The 17,134-nt window shown below is 39.0% G+C and overlaps 1 protein-coding gene across 4 annotated transcripts in view; it reads right to left on the reverse strand.

Moving 5' to 3' along the window:
• ADAMTS3 (ADAM metallopeptidase with thrombospondin type 1 motif 3) overlaps positions 1-17,134 on the reverse strand; it is a 257,247-nt gene that overhangs the window by 225,093 nt on the left and 15,020 nt on the right. For all 4 annotated transcript variants that reach the window (XM_039230954.1, XM_039230952.1, XM_039230951.1 and 1 more), the window contains one exon: positions 11,150-11,559. In XM_039230954.1, the coding sequence (XP_039086885.1) occupies positions 11,150-11,559 (410 nt within the window). The remainder of the gene's footprint in view (positions 1-11,149; positions 11,560-17,134) is intronic.

A 17,134-nucleotide genomic window follows, 5' to 3' on the forward strand; every position in this document is an offset into this window, starting at 1 on the left:
AGATGCTAATCACTATGTTAAAAGCATCCTGTTTCACAGATAATGCTAAATGAAACTTTTCCCACTGTGTCTGGGTTGCTAACACTTGCAGAATCTCTCACTGAGTGCTGTTGTTCGTTTTCTCTTGAGCTTCACATGCTCAGACTGGGTCCCACTGTGTTCATATGACACCCTAGCGTCTAATAGCACAGTCTTCTTGATCTACAACAATCTTTCACTTTTAGGGACATCACCAGACAGAAGTAGACCTTCTAGAAATCTATTTAAACTGGGGTTAAAATCAGGTAATCAAAAATTCACCAGAACCCCAAAAGTCTACTTTTATAATGCCACTTAAGTTCAAAAATGAATTTTCTAATACTGGGAGCTAGGGACCCACCATGCCACCCTTATCGCCCTTCCCCTCTACTGCCTCACAGAGTTACAGAAGATGCAAATACTTTGCTGTGTGTGTTTGTGTGTGTGTGTGTGTGTGTGTGTGTTTTAAGGAATATTTTGGACTGGAAAATAAAATAGATATAAGGATATTGACTGCTATCACCTAATAAAACAGATCAGAAATGAACAAGATTGGTAAGCCTCTGAACAATTATATCACCTAATGGCATAGAACTCTTTATCACTGTCCTAAAAAATGTATCACTCTGAGATTCATAATATAAATATTTTCCCAAAACAAAAAGCATGAGGGGAATGTTAAAATTATGGCTTATGACTGATTAATTCCACTATATCACATGACTAAAGGGAATTTTTCCCAAAGCAGTTTGCTGCATGGTAGGTACACTGAAATGACTGAGTGGTCATCTGCATAAAACAAAAGTACTACAATAATAATAACAATAGGAAGCCAATCATGGACGGTTACTATATCTTTCTCAACTCTATGAAAAACCTAGTAAGTAGAACAAGGTATTTTTACTTTATATTTCTAAGTAGAACATAAGAAAGGACTTTCTATATCTGGCAGAGCTATATATAAATAAGATGGAGAATAGTGAGTTTCCCATCCTTAGATGTCTTCAGGAGGGCAAAGGTTAGAGTATCTCTAAGAGCTGATGATAAAGGAGCCCTGCGTCAGGTGGAGAAGGTAATGTGAACATTACAGGATTTTCACCAAGGTATTCACTTCAGACAAGACAGAATTTTCCCTAAATTAGGTCACAGGCTGACTTCACCAGCAGTATTTCTTATTTTGTGAACTAAAATCATTACTGATATTATGAATCACAAAATATTAAGGTCAAATAATTTCAAACTGATTAAAGAAGGAAAAGGACGACAGTAATAATCATCAATTTCCTAGACACCAGGCTGTGTGAAAGATGCCCTAAGGTCTTGGAAAGGCATTGACCTGACTTCAACTCTACTGAAGGAAAGACACCTCCAAAAAGTTAAATCACTTGTTTAAGGTCACAGGCTGGTAGGTGGCAGAACGGGCACTGGAGTTAAGTCTGTCTGATTCTATACTCACACCACACCCACTCTCACCATGAGCCCTTTCCCTCAACCATTTCACAAAAGTGTTGACTTCTGTCATCAATACTAGTTACATTTTTCCAAACTGAACTCTCTCAAAGCATCATAACTCTAGGTAGCTTAGCTGGGGTTCCTCTTCATTGGTGTTTATTGATTATTCTCGCTACAAAACTTGAAACCGAATACCTTGTAAACATTTATAAAAGTAGGCTATAACAATCTAGATAATGCTTTTCAAAACATATGAAGCTATATATAATGTACATAATTATATATAATTATAGATATAATGTATAGAATTATATGTATTATATATACGTATAATGTCTTTTTTAACATTACTAACTCTAAAGTTAGACCTCATTGCAATTATATATCCCTTTTTCTTTAATCAATAAACTAGAATTTTCAGAAATGTATTACAATTATGGAAGATTTGAACTTGTTTATCAAAGGACTCACAGACCACAGTAAGACTAAGGATAATGTCTTAATACATTTAGTATAGTCTGGTATTGCTTAAAAATTAATCAGCTCTTTTGAAAATAATTTAAAAAACACCACGTGATCAAAGTCCCTTGTTTTAGAGACAAAGAATTCCCAAAGTCTGACTACCTTAATAAAAAGGACAATTGATTTTTTAGCCCACAATTTTTTGTAATTTCACTGTTGTAGACTAATAAGAATAGGTCAGAATCTCACTTTTCAGTTGTATTTCTGATTAACACTGCTGGAAATACAGCAGTGTTAAAAGCATTCAGGTTAGTCCTTCATTCTTTTCAACAACCTGCATTATGAGAAGCACATTTAGGTAGTGTGGGGTAATAGAATTGTCATGGGCTTTGTTGTCAATAGACCCGCACACCAGTACAGCTCTGTCACCAACTCTACGACCTAACATCAAATTCTGTCACTGGTCTTTAAAGCAAAGTATTTTATTAAACACTGATTTTCTCTCCCTTTTCTATGGTCTGCCATAAAGATGTGTGTATATGTGTTTATACGTGTGTGTTTGTGCATATATATATTTCTATATACACACAAATATATACATAGTTACAGAGTATAAATACTATAAATGACACAAAATAAGATGAGATTTATTATCAAATACAACGCAATTATTCAAAGTTATTTTTGTTTTGTTTTTTGAGACTTAAGTAAAGTCGATCTAATTACTCATTATGCTCAATTTTTTTACTTTCATTTTTAAAATTTTTTTAAGTTTATTTTGAGAGAGAGAGAGAGAGAGAAAGAGTATGAGCAAGGGAGAGGGAGAGAGAAGGGAAGAGAGAGAGAATCCCAAGCAGGCTCTCTGCTATCAGCAAGGAGCCTGATGTGGGACTTGAACTCGCAAATCACAAGATCATGACCAACCCAAAATCAAGAGATGGATGTTTAACCAACTGAGCTACCCATCGCTCCATCAATATTTTTACTTTCTTTACAGTAGTGCATTGTAAACAAATACAGTAAAATCTTGGTTTGCAAGCATAATTTGTTCTGGAAACATGCTTGTATTCCAAAGCACTTGTATCAAAGAGAATTTCAAGAACCATCGGCTCAGCTTAGTTGTGATCATGTGATGTCCGGCATCACGTACTAATCATATTGCAAGATATCATTCGCTTATCAAGTTAAAATTCATTAGAAATGTTTGCTAATCTTGCAGAACACTCACAGAACAAGTTAGTCACAACCCAACATTTTACTGATACCACTTAAAAGACATTAGGAACACTCCTTGGAGAATAGAAAGAAGTAGGGGATATGAATATAGAGTATATATAATAAGAAAGTGAGGAAAACATTTCAGATGGAAGAAATAAGAGTCAAAGCAGGAAGCTTCCTAAATGGCATAATCACTGATCAAACTTGAAAAGTTGAAGAACCTAGATGAAGATCTGAGGTCAGATTTTTCAAAGTCAAATCTCATAACCCTCTGAGATAAAATGTAAAGAACAAACTCTAGAAAAAAAGTTGCTACAAACAAACCACCCTAAACTCCAGAGAAAAAGGCCCCATGACTTTCAGAGAAACTTTTCTATGAAGAAAAGCAACATAATTAAGGAACAGGAATCTTGCTCACCTTCCTGAATGCTCCTTCCTGAATGCTGTGCAAGCCTGCTAGTCTCAACAACACATCACTGATGTATGCTCCTTTTTCTTTCTTTCTCTCTCTCTGCCTTTTGTATCATCTGGTCTTATAGTCAGATAAATACTGGCCCTCCTCTGTATTGGTTTCATATGTTACAAAGTTCATGAAATCAACTTCTCCCTTCCCCCTTCATTCTTAGGACCATCACACGTGGACCTTCAACAAGACCCCTATGTTCTTCAGAGGCTCCTCCTCCTACCCATCCCATCCCCACCATCATCAGGGATCACGGTAACATAAACGTTCACCTTTCCAATTCTCTTGTATCACAAATATTACTTCCTCCAAGAAGCCTTCTACCATCCTTCAAGACAGAAATCATCTTTCCACCATCCAAGCTCTCACATTCTATCTAGGCTTGTCTTACAACATATAAAATTTTCTACCTTGTACTTCAGTTCCGCTTTTGCACATCTTATTTCCAATGCCGTAGGAAGACAAAGGCTCTGCCTGAGTTACCTCAATGTTTACCACAGCAATCAGCACAGCACTTTACATAGCCTAGTGCTTCAAAATGCTTCTTTAGGGGCGCCTGGGTGGCTTAGTCGGTTAAGCGTCCGACTTTCGCTTAGGTCATGATCTCACGGTTCGTGGGTTCGAGCCCCGGGTCGGGCTCTGTGCTGGCTGCCAGCTCAGAGCCTGGAGCCTGTTTCAGTCTGTGACTCCCTCTCTCTCTGACCCTCCCCTGCTCACGCTGTCTCTCTCTCTCCCTCTCTCTCCTAGAAATAAATAAAACCTTTAAAAAAACAAAAACAAAAAACAAAAATGCTTTGTTAACCTGAGATCAGTATTCCTGGAAGCAAAGATTAAGTCAAAAGAAGAACACAGTTTTTTCAAGGTTGAAAACTTTGAGGCTGGTTTAGTCTGTGACCTCATGACATGAATATGCACAAGGGCATCATATCAATACTGGGATGTCCTTTTGTTCTTGTTTTATTTCTTTATTCTTGGTGATTTTATTTATTCTTGGTGATTTACTCAGAAGAGAGTACTTTCAGATGTGGTCAGCACTATTTCCATAGTTCTTAAAGCATGTCTGGAGTATCTTAAAAAATCTGTATTAGAGTTTTAATGAAGTCATCGTTGTCAAGGCACTGGGAAGAAGAAGAAGCATTACTTCCCAAGCTGACAGCAGAAAGAAAAAGTACGTCTGCTGCCCCTTTTATTTTGTTTGTCCACGTATGTCCACAGACAGATTTGCAGGAAAATTTGAAAATTTTCCCCTGATTTTTAACTTATCTTTAAACTTGGTCTTTTAAAAATTTACTACACCAAAGTCAAAGGAGATAAAACATATTGTAATCAAAATGATGTAAAGCAAATAAGCACTGAACAGGTAATATTTATAAAGAAAATTTAGATAAAAATTGAGATGAACTACAAAAACTGTTATAAAGAAATATTTTTAAAATTTAAAAACACTTCTGACGTGTTTTTTTTTTCATTTCCTACTTTATTCCAAGCTCACATCCTTGGATATTCTTTGTAGAAGATCAACTAAATCACACAAGAGAAATAGAGCCAAAAAAATTGGGAAAGACTTGACATATGTATGATTTTCAACTTATGCAAATCAGATACAAAATGTGAAAATGATCAAGGATGATGCCAAACCTTGCCTCTTTCCCCCGGATATACACACACTAGCTGCCTACATATCTGAGAAAGGAAGCAGAGTGGGAGACGTACCCAGCCACGCACCCCTGGCAGAAGCAACGACACGCAACTAAGGTAAATACTGTCAGCTCCTAAAGGGTCACAGCTTAACCAAATCTCAGGAAAGAAGCAATGAGACCTGTAGGGGTACTGGTTCTCCCAGACTAATTGAACTAGAGAACTTCCATCCATTCTTCATTTTGAAAGGGACCAGTGTCAGCTGCTGGTTTTTTTCCTTCTACTTCTGGAACTTAAAGGGTATCCAGGCTTTGAGCTTTTCCTAGTCTTGTATTGTTCAAATAGCCTGGTGTAGGTGCCTGGAGGTAAAACAAAATTTCTGTCCTTTGTTCCTCCAACCTTCTAAGGTCTCTGAAATCTGCATATAAACTATAAACATACAGATCTCTCCCTGCCCCATCAAAAAAACACATGACGCCTTTCATAGACATATTCCCTGGGAGGTGACGGGCCTTCAGCCATCAGGTTCTTCTCATAAAAGCAGATGTTCAAATGTCAGCATCTAAAGATTAGCCCTCAAAAACCCTCTTTTCTAAATCCACTATAAATAACCACAGACTTGTATCTGTTTTTAGTATCAAACATTTCTTTCACTAGATTGAGCTGTATTTACAATCACTGGTCAAAGAGTCTTAATCCCAGGCACACTGGCTCATAATACATTTTAGATAGACTTTTTAAAAAGCGCCTCTGCAGCTAGACTTACTGAAATAGGCCTGGCAAGAATATGTTTTTGAGAGGACCAAATCCCAAAGCAAAAGTCTTAAGGCAGGAAAATCTTTGTTTAATTTTTTTAATGTTTATTTATTTTTGAGGGAGAGAGAGACAGAGCACGAGTAGAGGAGGGGCAAAGAGAGAGGGAGACACAGAATCCAAAGCAGATTCCAGGCTCTGAACTGTCAGCACAGAGCAATGAACCACGAGATCATGACCTGAGCCGAAGTCAGACGCTTGACCGACTGAGCCACTCAGGAGCCCCATTAAGGCAGGAAAATCTTAAGGCTATATTCTTAATGGTTTGCAACTGTCCTCAAAGACTTCATCTGGCCATTCCTCAAATCTATAAAAGATAAAATGCCTCCATTATTAACCAGATGTGACTATCAGATATTTTAGGAAAGGGGTACTATTTATGGTTTCCAAATTGTTAACTTCAAGCTTCTAAGACTTGCCCTAACAGTGAAGATCCTTGTCATATGCTTCAGGGACCCTCAAAGTGGTCTACAGTGAGAAGGAGTCAGAAAGAACAGACACCAGAAGAGAGTATCTCCCAAATGTGTTTCAACCAGGCCTTTCCTGAGCTTATCCATTTTACATCTTACCTTATTAGATAACCCCTAGTGATTTCATTTGAAGGAAAAATTCCAAATGTTAAAAAATGCTTAAAACTTCTGTCCTAGATACACTCCCATGACCATAAACTCAGCCCACAAGGAAATCACTGAGCTGGATAACCCAGGAAAACCATTCCCAGTCGGCTCTTCCACTCCCAACTAGTTCCCTCTGATGATAATCCAGGGGAATTCACATAGCAATATTGTTCCAGCAGGTCTAGAGAAATTCAGTTTCCTTATGTTATGAAATACATGAAATAAAGCCTACTAACCAAACAACCCTTTATTTTGGCACATTTATAGACCACAAAATATGATTGTGAGCTGCCACTGCTCACAGGGGAGATTTAATGGTGTTACAGAATAAATGCCAGGGCTCTGTGGAATAAAGAAATCTATTTTCAGCTAAGATTCTCAGCCAGAAGTGTCTTCCCACTAAGAAGTGTGTGAAATTTCAGAAATGTAGAAGCAGAGAGGTAAAGCATGTCAACACCCTCTAGCCAAAGACCACCAGCAGCACATCTGCAATGGACAAGCCAGGTTTATTACATGTTGCACGGAGGGAGAATGCACACCAGAGGGAACCATGAGCATTTCAATAAGAGAGTGTTAGAAAGAACCTATTAGCAGGACTCGGGCTTCTGTTGGGTAATTTTGGGGAAGGTCTAGAGAAGCAGGGCCTTGTTCTATACTGGATGCTATCAGAAAGCAGGGGCAATTCAATGACACAAATCTCAATAGGTGTTACCTAGAAGTAGGATAGACTAGAGCAGGAATAAAGCTGTAAATGGTAAAGAATTAGCAGTCACTCATAAATGATCATCTTGCAAAGAACTGGAAAAGGTCACACTAGAGAGGAACAGCTATTACTCTTTGCCACACTGGGTGAGAACCAGTGTCAATTCCTTTGTGCAGAAGACTCTGATGCTGATTTCAGAAACCCAGAGAATAATATCTTAGTTACTATGCATACCTATGTCTAGATCAAATTCTAGACATTGGCTTTGGATATGTCACTCAAGGCATTTTTACGTCCTTTTCAATAATGCCTATATTAAAGTACCTTTCCTGTGATCATTTCATACAGTTACCTGGGATAGGTAGACTATACCTGACTATTTCAGTCAAGTATCTGGTATCCAGAGGAGTAAAGACACCTGTCATCGCTTGCTTTGTAAATTGTCTGGGGTGAAGAAACCATTTTCTTTTCTCCCAATTGGTTCTGGACTTTTGCAAAATATAACAAAAATTAATTGCTAGAAAAATTAAACGATAAAACACAAACACTAGCCCCATTTTTTTATTATTATTAGGCCCAATGCAAATACAATAATTGTCAAATTGGTATAAGAGCTTCTATATATAGTCTCACTTTTGGTATTTATCTTTTCACAAGCCTGAGTCTGTAGGTACACTTTGAGTACCACTGGATTTTAAATCAAATTAAAGCATTGCTTACTACAAACTAATTCTGAGAGTGAGGCCCATTTCAAACGCACATAGTCTGCCACAGGTTGCATAACAGAAAGGAGATGTAAGGAGTTCACTCAGAAGGCCTTGCTCTGGAGCCCCCAACCTCCTGTGGCTGTTTCTTATGGGCAACAGCTTGGAAGGACACATGTAAAAGTCAGATCACTGGAATGCCATCTAAAATCAACGTAACCAAAAGGATTACACTTCTCATCCAGGTAGAGCTTCAGTAGAGATTTAACTATACTTTTGCTGGGCAGGGATTTTTCCATTGGTTGGTTATAATCAGAGCCTCTCAGGGAATGGCTTCATAGCCCATCAGGTTAATCCTCAGGCATCCATGTTATCTCAGTATCCCCACTTCCCTTTCTAAGGTCAAGAAGGTCAAGCTTAAATCCCTTTGTAGCTAGTTAAAGGGAAAAAAGGGCTCAGGAATCAGCCAAGGGAATTATTTACATTCCCTTCCATTAAACTTCCTACTTCGTCTCTGCTGAGGGCTTATCCCATCCAAGACAATCCCGAAATTCTATGAATTTGTCCCCAGCTCAATAAAGTGGTCCTGGTGCTATCTCTCCAGTCTGGTGATGTGCTCTCCATGACCTGCCCTGCTCACTGCTCTTCCTGCCCTCATTTTCACTCCTCCTCCTGGCACATGGATGCTGTGAGCTAGAAACTCTAGAAAAGGCCTCATTTCACATACCAGCCTTGTCAGCACTGCCTTCTCTGCCGGCCAGACCCACCCTTTTCCTGGATCAAGCTAAAGGTCTGGGCCACTTATCTCGGGCTCAAAACTCTGCCCTACCCATAAACTCTCTCCAGAAGATATTTCCCTTTGCTACAGTTTTTCAAGTTAAACACGACTCCACTATACATACATATGCCAGATATTCTGACATTTAAGTTCTATGGCAAATTTGACACCTTTGAGCTGTAGGGGGATGGTAACCATTATGTCTTTCACCATTTCACAGTGCCTAGAATAGCACTCGGTCCATTACTGGCTCCCGCAAGTATTGTTTATTTAATTAATTAATTAATTAATGGATCAAAGAATGGAACAAATGAATACTTGCAATGTGCAAAGGGAGTGTAGTACACACACCCATTCAATATCCATGTATACGTGATGTTTACACCGTATCTTAAGAGTGAGAACTTAAAAATCCTAATAATTAACATTCATTCATACTCTATATTTTCCTCTTCCTTATAACAACTTGTTATTGCCCCATGTTTCTGTACCTGTGATTGGATCATTTGACATGTATGGGAAGAAAAACACTGATTTCTAGGTCAGATTTAAAAATGATTTCTTCCTCTCCCATATCATCAGACGATGTGGGAGAAGAAGGGGAAAAATACTTGGGGGAAGGGAAGGAGGCAAACCATGAGAGACTCTTGAACGCTGAGAACAAACTGAAGGCTGATGGGGGTTGGGGAGAGGGGAAGGGGGGTGATGGGCATGGAGGAGGGCACTTGTTGGGATGAGCACTGGGTGTTATATGGAAACCAACTTGACCATAAACAATTTAAGAATAAATAAATAAATAAATACATATAAATATGATTTCTTTGCCCTTTTGTCCTCCTCAAACTGATTTTCAAGCCAGTATCCCATGTCTCAAATCTTAACTGAGAAGATAAAAAAGTACACACTTTTTTATGTTAGAAAACTAACACATAACACTGAATTAAGTTTATACTCAATATATTTTACTTAAAAGTATTATAAAATAGTACTTTTTATATAATTTATTTTCTTCTATATCTTAGTGGTACTGAATCAAGCTCTCTCAATGAATTACTTTAAACTTAGTCTTCCGGAAAGCACTTTCTTTATTTCCCAGTCAGTGACTTAATAATTCACATCTATTCAATCTTTGTGTAGAATGAAAAGAATCTGAGAGATTCCTTATGTCTTCAGACCCCAGAATACCATCTAGCACCAAATGCGAAGGTATATATAGATCCTAACCTAACGGAGTCCAACTTGAAGACTTGGACCTGTTCTATTCAGTTTTCTGTGCTGGCTTTTAAAACCCTACAGAACATCAGGAGACAGTATAAGACTGAAGAAATAAAGCCTAAAACAATGACCCTACCAGCATTTGGTAAAACATATGTATCATAACTCCTCTCGGTTGGGGCTATGCATAGAAAGAACAATCACAAAAAAATTCATGGTATTGTTGGAGGACCAGCTAAGGTAGAATAATCATAAGCAGGAACATAAGGACTATTTTGAGAGTGACAAAACAAAGGGAATAGCCCTGAACTCCCAAGAAACAGCAGGCTGGCAACCACAGAAAGAAAAATGGTTGCTTTTTTTGAACAAAGACTTGGGAGTCAACTGTGGATGGAAGAGGCATAAACACTGACACACTTTTCAAATGTCATCTGGAGATACAAAATGAATAAAAATATTTCATATCTGCAGAGGGTGTGAAGAAGGGTCGGGTACTACTGGCCTCGACAACAAAACTAAAGAGCAATAAATGGGTATTTTATTTGAAAATAAAGAAAAAAACTGAATCAAAGCCACAATGCAGAGTACATCTCATGTTTGTAAAGTAATGCTATTTGAACAAATCCTGACAAAGTATCTGCTCATTTCCCATTTTAGCGTTCTGTGGGGAAGCAAAAGAATGCATTCAAAATACTTTCTTTAAGAAGATATCCAAAGTTTCCACATAAGAAGTGAAATACTATCATTTTGGAGGAATCTATATTTCTTTAGAAAATTTTCAGAATGCTTTGAAAGAAATAGGCAAATAAAATACCCCAAAGTAAGACAATTAAAACTATAATCAAAAAACGATAAATTATCTTTTGTTTCTTGGAATAATGTTGTCTTCATGTCAAAACTAAGCCAAGGCATACATCTTGACAGTAAAGTGCTTTCTAATGCTTCTTCCTGAACTTAAAATATAACAATAAGGCTTCCTCTCTACCTCTACCTACCAAGTCACTCTGAAGCAATGCTGTGCTCTGACACACCTGCAAACACACACACACAAAAGGGAATAAGTCTTACCAGGCCATCACAGTTGCTAATGGCAACAGAGGTTCCTGGAATGTCCATGATGTCACCAACATAAGCACAGTTAGTCTGCAAAGGCTCTGTTTTCCAGATTCTTTCTGAAGCATTTCCTGCTTGATGGTCATTATTGGGGTCGGTTATATTCCCAGGCACCAGAGAGGTCTCATGCCATTCCACAACCGCCCCGGGAGCTACTAGCTGAGTGTTGCGCTTTAGTCGCAGATGAAAATCTCTTCCGAATGCTGTGATGTTAAAGAACAATTGCTCAGAGTTGGAAGACACGTCCCTCGTTGACCTCTTTTTGTGATTTGCAGAAAGAATATGGGAGAGATAGTGTCCTTCAAAATCTGTGCTGACTGGAGTCACCAGCTCATACTCTCTCTGTCTCTTTAATTTGGGTAAATCTGTAGGGTGAGAAATAGAATGGTAGAAGCCTATGCAACAAGAGGACACAGGAGGACAAACATTGGCCCAAAGTGCCCACCTCACAAGACTGCACCTCATCTTCCAAAATACATACGTTCCGGAGCCGTCTCTCAGGTATGAAATTTTGAGAACTCAAATCATTTCTCAAATATATTTTGGTAACTCTGTGTTCAATGAATCATTTTATTTGAAAAAATGGATTACAATGTGAATATTCCTATCTCATTTATATGTCTGAGGATATAACAAGTTTCCATAAACTATATCTGGATTGCTTATAATCAAGACAAGCTCCCAATTAACTTATTACTCAGAAAACTGACACCTGCTACGAATGTTTAACAAAATTGTTATTATGTAGAAGGAATTTTTTTGATTGTTTTATTTTTTCCCTGTAAGAATCCTAGAATTATTACTGATTAAAATAGCTGCCTTATGTTGCATCTGCCATAGGCCTATACTTTATACACTGTAGTTTATGGTGCTGTCATTTACACATATTTTTTCCATCATAACAACCCTAACAATCATACTCCACGGTGAGGAAACTGAGATTCAGGAAGTATGTGTCCAAGGCCAAGTAACTGTGAAACTCAGATATGAATCCAAGTTTTACTCCAAAGTCCATACACTCATTCTGCTACATTTGAGTTGTGCTCCATAAATCACAGAACATTTTCAGAAAATGAGAAGAATGGGTAAAAAAAAAAAAAGTAGAAATCATAATCTATAAATTGAAGATGCAGATGCAGGTTAGTTAAGAACAAATGGCATTGTCATTTTCTACCATATTCCTTATGTGGGACAGATACTCATTTTATTTCATTTACTTTTATTTTTTAATGTTTGTTTATTTTTGAGAGAGAGAGACAGAGAGACAGAGCACAAGCAGGGGAGGGGTGGAGAGAGAGGGAGACACAGAATGCAAAGCAGGCTCCAGGCTCTGAGCTATCAGCATAAAGCCTGACGTGGGGCTCGAACTCACAAACTGTGAGATCACGATCTGAGCTGGTCGGATGCTTAACTTATTGAACCACCCAAGTGCCCCAATACTCATTTTTTATGGGTATATATTTGGAGTCTACTTTACTTACATCATGAGTGGCCACCTACACGTCAAGCTTAATTTCACAATTAATTCCCTTATTTTAGCCAAATGTACTATGTCTACTAAAATGCAAACATCCTTGAGAAAGATAGAACATTGAATAAACCATTTATCCCTTACTAGAAATTATTTTGAAGCAAAAGAGCACAGATACTGGAAACAAAATGAGGAAGACAAGGATGAGAAAAGAAGGCAAGCAAAATCTGATAACAGAAATTAAAAAGCTTCCCATCTTCATGATTCTAGCCCAAGACCAGTCCTGCAGCGTATAAAAGTGCCCTGAAAAAAATGACATGATCCACAAATACTTCTCACCTAGAGGAACTGCATGTACGTCATCTAATAAATGAAAGTGTAATGACTCATAACTGAACCGCCAACCTATGATCTGAAAGTATCCTTAAAGAATATTTTCATTGTTTTCTTGCGTTTTAAAGACTTCAAACAATGTATAAAGTACCAGAAGACAAATGAAGGTATTTTGCAACTTGGAAATTCTTTGAGAGCATGTTTGTTATCATTATGCCATTAATAGTGACCAATGTATTTAAACAAAATATCCTTATTTATTAAGTGCACAGATCAAGTGACCCTGCTATAAATCTGTAGTAGGCAGAGGAGTGAGGACTATCTTATCGCACAGTTAAGTGATGCTGGCTCCAATGCTGAGGGGGACAGCACACAATCCCTGCTTCGTCGGCTCTCTATCATAGCCGAGGACCTTCCCTAGGCATCAGTGTAAGCACAGACACAAAGATGCGGCCTCTCTTACAGCCAAATCCGTGGGGAATACTTTTGTAACTTCTGGTTTACAGAAAGAACTCTACATTTTAGGAATAAACTCAAGAATCACAGGAGCAGAGTGATGCTTGATAGAGGAAGGGATGAATCAGGCTCTTAGATGTGGACTGGCAAAGCCTATCCCAAATTAAGTATAAATTCCTAAGGACAAGAAACTTCCCCATTCAGCTTGGTAATTCCAATATCATCTAAAACAAGATTTTATACATGCCAGGGTCTCTTGTCAGTAGTACCTGTTTAACATGTATTAAATTAGTAATGCCAATCACCAGAGAGCCTTTGCTTTGTCTGTGAGGCTACACACTAACTCACAAGACATACTACCCAAGGCCCAGGGGCGTCTGGCCGCACAAGCAATCCCAGTTAGAACTCCTTCTCTAACCATGTGTTTACTGTTTCAAGGGAAGGAGAGCTCCCCTCTCTACTAAAGGGTATTCACACAACCAAAGTCTAGACAACATACTGATGCCTGGATTAAGTGACTGGAGAACTAGAAAATTTAGGGAGAATTCAAGGAGGCTCCTCCACACCCACGAGGAATCAAGAGCTGCATGCTTACAGCAAACCATGCATCCCAGACTCTCTAGGACAGCTCCATTTTTCGTCTGTCAGACAGTATGCTTTGCATTCTTATTCAAAATAAAGATGGCCTATTTCCATAGAGCTTTGTCTTCTCTGATGCGAAATAATGAGTCATTCCAAAAATGTGCACATAAGACACATTGCTGAAATTAAACCTGCAATGAGTAATCTTCCAGTTGGGAATTAAGGTAACCAAGGGAAAAGATGCACTTAGGAAACCCCCAGGTTTCCATCCCTTTGGACAGGAGCTAGCAGAACTGACAGAGGAGCTACCAGGTTACCTGCCATTTATTGGCAAGAAGAATAGGGGGCACTGTGCTTTATGTTCAAGACTATCGCATCTCTCATTCTCACAACCATCACAGTAGGTAAGGAGATGTCATGATCCCTGGGTTATAAATGAGAAAGCAGGCCCAGAAGGCTTGACACAAAACAAGCAAGAGGCTAAAGGAAAATTTCATTTTTGATCATTTTGACATTGAAGACCATGCTCCTGTGCTCTTTTTTTTTTTTTTTTTTTTTAGTGTTTATTTTTGAGAGAGAGAGACAGTGAGAGAGAGGGAGGGACAGAGAGAGAGAAAGAGAGAGAGAGAGAGACAGAATCCGAAACAGGCCCCAGGCTCTGAGCTCTCAGCACACAGCCTGATGCGGGGCTCGAACTCATGAACGATGAGATCATACTACACTTGATCTTAGCCAAAAGGCCGAGAAGCGATGACGAACCATGAGACCATGACATGAGCCAAAGTTGGAAGCTTAACCGACTGGGGCACCCAGGTGTCCCTCCTGTGCTCTTATTCACTTCAGAATAGATGGAACATCTTGCTGCTGATTCCTACTTTTAAGATCTGACTTATAAAGGAAACCTACCACATGAATGACAATGTTCTGTCTACTCACAGCCAATCACCTAATTTTTCCTCCAGTGTAGCTTCGAACATTTCTGTAAAAGGCTCTCAAATCCTCCATCTTTGGGAGAAAAAAGGGGGCAGGGGATGATGGGGAAAGCTCAAAGCTATCAAAAGCACTTTAATCTCAGATTATAATTACACAAACAAATTAAATTATATCCAGTGTTAATTTACTATAATCAGAAATGAAACACTTCATAGGTCCAAATACTTGCACAAAGCAGTACAGCCTATGGTTAAGGAAGGAACCACACTGTCAGGAAGCAGCAAGCTAAGTCAAAACAAATAACTTTGCTTTCTCTCAGGCTCAGTGTCCTCAGGTGTTAACTGGAGTTACCAGTTACCGGGAACTAGTAATAGTTCCAACCTAGTAAGAAGTTCAAATGAGATTATGTGATTATGCAGAAGATGCAATAAATATTAGCTACTGTTAAATGTAAGTTAGCTCCGCATTAAAATATTGCCCATGTGCAAGTTTAAAACCTGAAACTATATAATTATCAACAGAGATGACTGAGGGCCACAGCAATACGTATGTAAAGGTTTTGGGGTCCATAAATTCTACAAGCACAAATAAGGAGAGCCACTGTAAAGCCACACTGTGGTCACTAGGTACCCAAGCAGGACTCAGATGCAGTGGACCTTCCCCAACTGCCTGGTGTCCACGCACACATGGTCCATCTCCCTCCTGGTGCTATGGATGAGCTGCTTGTGATCTTACTCAGGGGCAAACCCACCAGGTGTGCACCATGTGCTAGCCCCTCTGGCCTCTACAAAAACTGTTTCTGCAACTGTCCTCTCTTCTCTCCTCATCAGTTTCCCACATCACTAGATCATTCCCACCATCAAACTAATAAGCTGCCATCCTATCTCCCATCTTTAATAAAAACCCTCTTGATGCGACAGCCCTCTCTAGCTGACACCCCATCACTTCACTACCCTTTATATAAAAGGGTATAAAATACTTTAAAAGATTGACTATAACAGACATCTCCAGTTCCTCTCTTCCCATATTTGCTCTTCCTTGGGTCTGATCCAGTTAGGCTCTTGGGGTTACTAGCGACCCCATCTGGCTGAAACCAATGGTCAAGACTCTATCTCCTTACTTGCCATATCAGCAGATTCTGACCCAGCTCATCTCTCCTTCCTTCTTGAAATATGTTCTTTCTTTAGCTTCCAGGCCATATTTCTCTTCTGGCTGTCCTCTTTCCTCCATGACTGGTATACACCACAGTGCTGTAGGACCTGGCCCATGGACTGCTCTCTTCTGCATTTACCCTCCCCTGCATGGTAAGTTCATCCCATCCCATGAGTGTGAGTGTGCCTTCACAATCCTTCATCTCCAGCCCTGGCTTCATCCATAGGCTCCTCTGTGGTCCACTCCATTGCTTATGGGTCCTCTCCATGTAGACATTCCCTAAGCATCTCAACTTAACATTTCCAGAAGTAAACTTCCTATGTCTCTGTTCCCATGTCAGTAATTGGTAACTCAATCCTCCCAGCGACTCAGAACAAAAACTTGACTAAACTATCCTTACTCTTATCAGCTCACAAATCAAATCTTTCAACAAATTCTAATGACTCAGCCTTCAAGATATCTCCAAACACTGACCATAGCTCATCGCCACCCCTGCTACTGCCCTAGTCCAAGCCAGTGGTCCCAGTTTTGAATGCACCCCATACCTGTTCTCCTTGTTTCCACTCTTCCCCTTCATATATTACTTTCAAAATAGAGCTAGAGTCACTGAAGTGGAAGGACAAGTCACTCTTCTCCTCAAAAAGTAAAATAGGTTTTACTCTGTCCTACTGTCTGACACAGAGAATTTTCACCTCTCAAGGTCACTGTGCTTGCTTTCCCCTGGGGTCTCCTCCAGCAACCAGTTGAATGGCTTACTCCTCCATTCCTTCAGGTTTTTGCTTTAATGTGACCCTCTCAGTGAGGTATGTTCTCTCTATTCCCTTAGCCATTTTACTTTTCCCCACAAAACTTGTCATTATCTGACATCCTATACATTGTCTTTATGTTTACTTATTCATCATTTCTCCCACTAGCATATAAGCTTCAGCAGGGTACAGATTTTTATGTTCTCTTTACTACTGTTTCCCAGTGCCTAAAATAGAGCCTGAATAAATACCTGTGAGTGAATGAAT

Source organism: Hyaena hyaena, unplaced genomic scaffold, assembly GCF_003009895.1.
Source record: "Hyaena hyaena isolate Hyena2069 unplaced genomic scaffold, ASM300989v1 scaffold_54, whole genome shotgun sequence".
In the NCBI taxonomy this organism is placed as follows: Eukaryota; Metazoa; Chordata; class Mammalia; order Carnivora; family Hyaenidae; genus Hyaena; species Hyaena hyaena.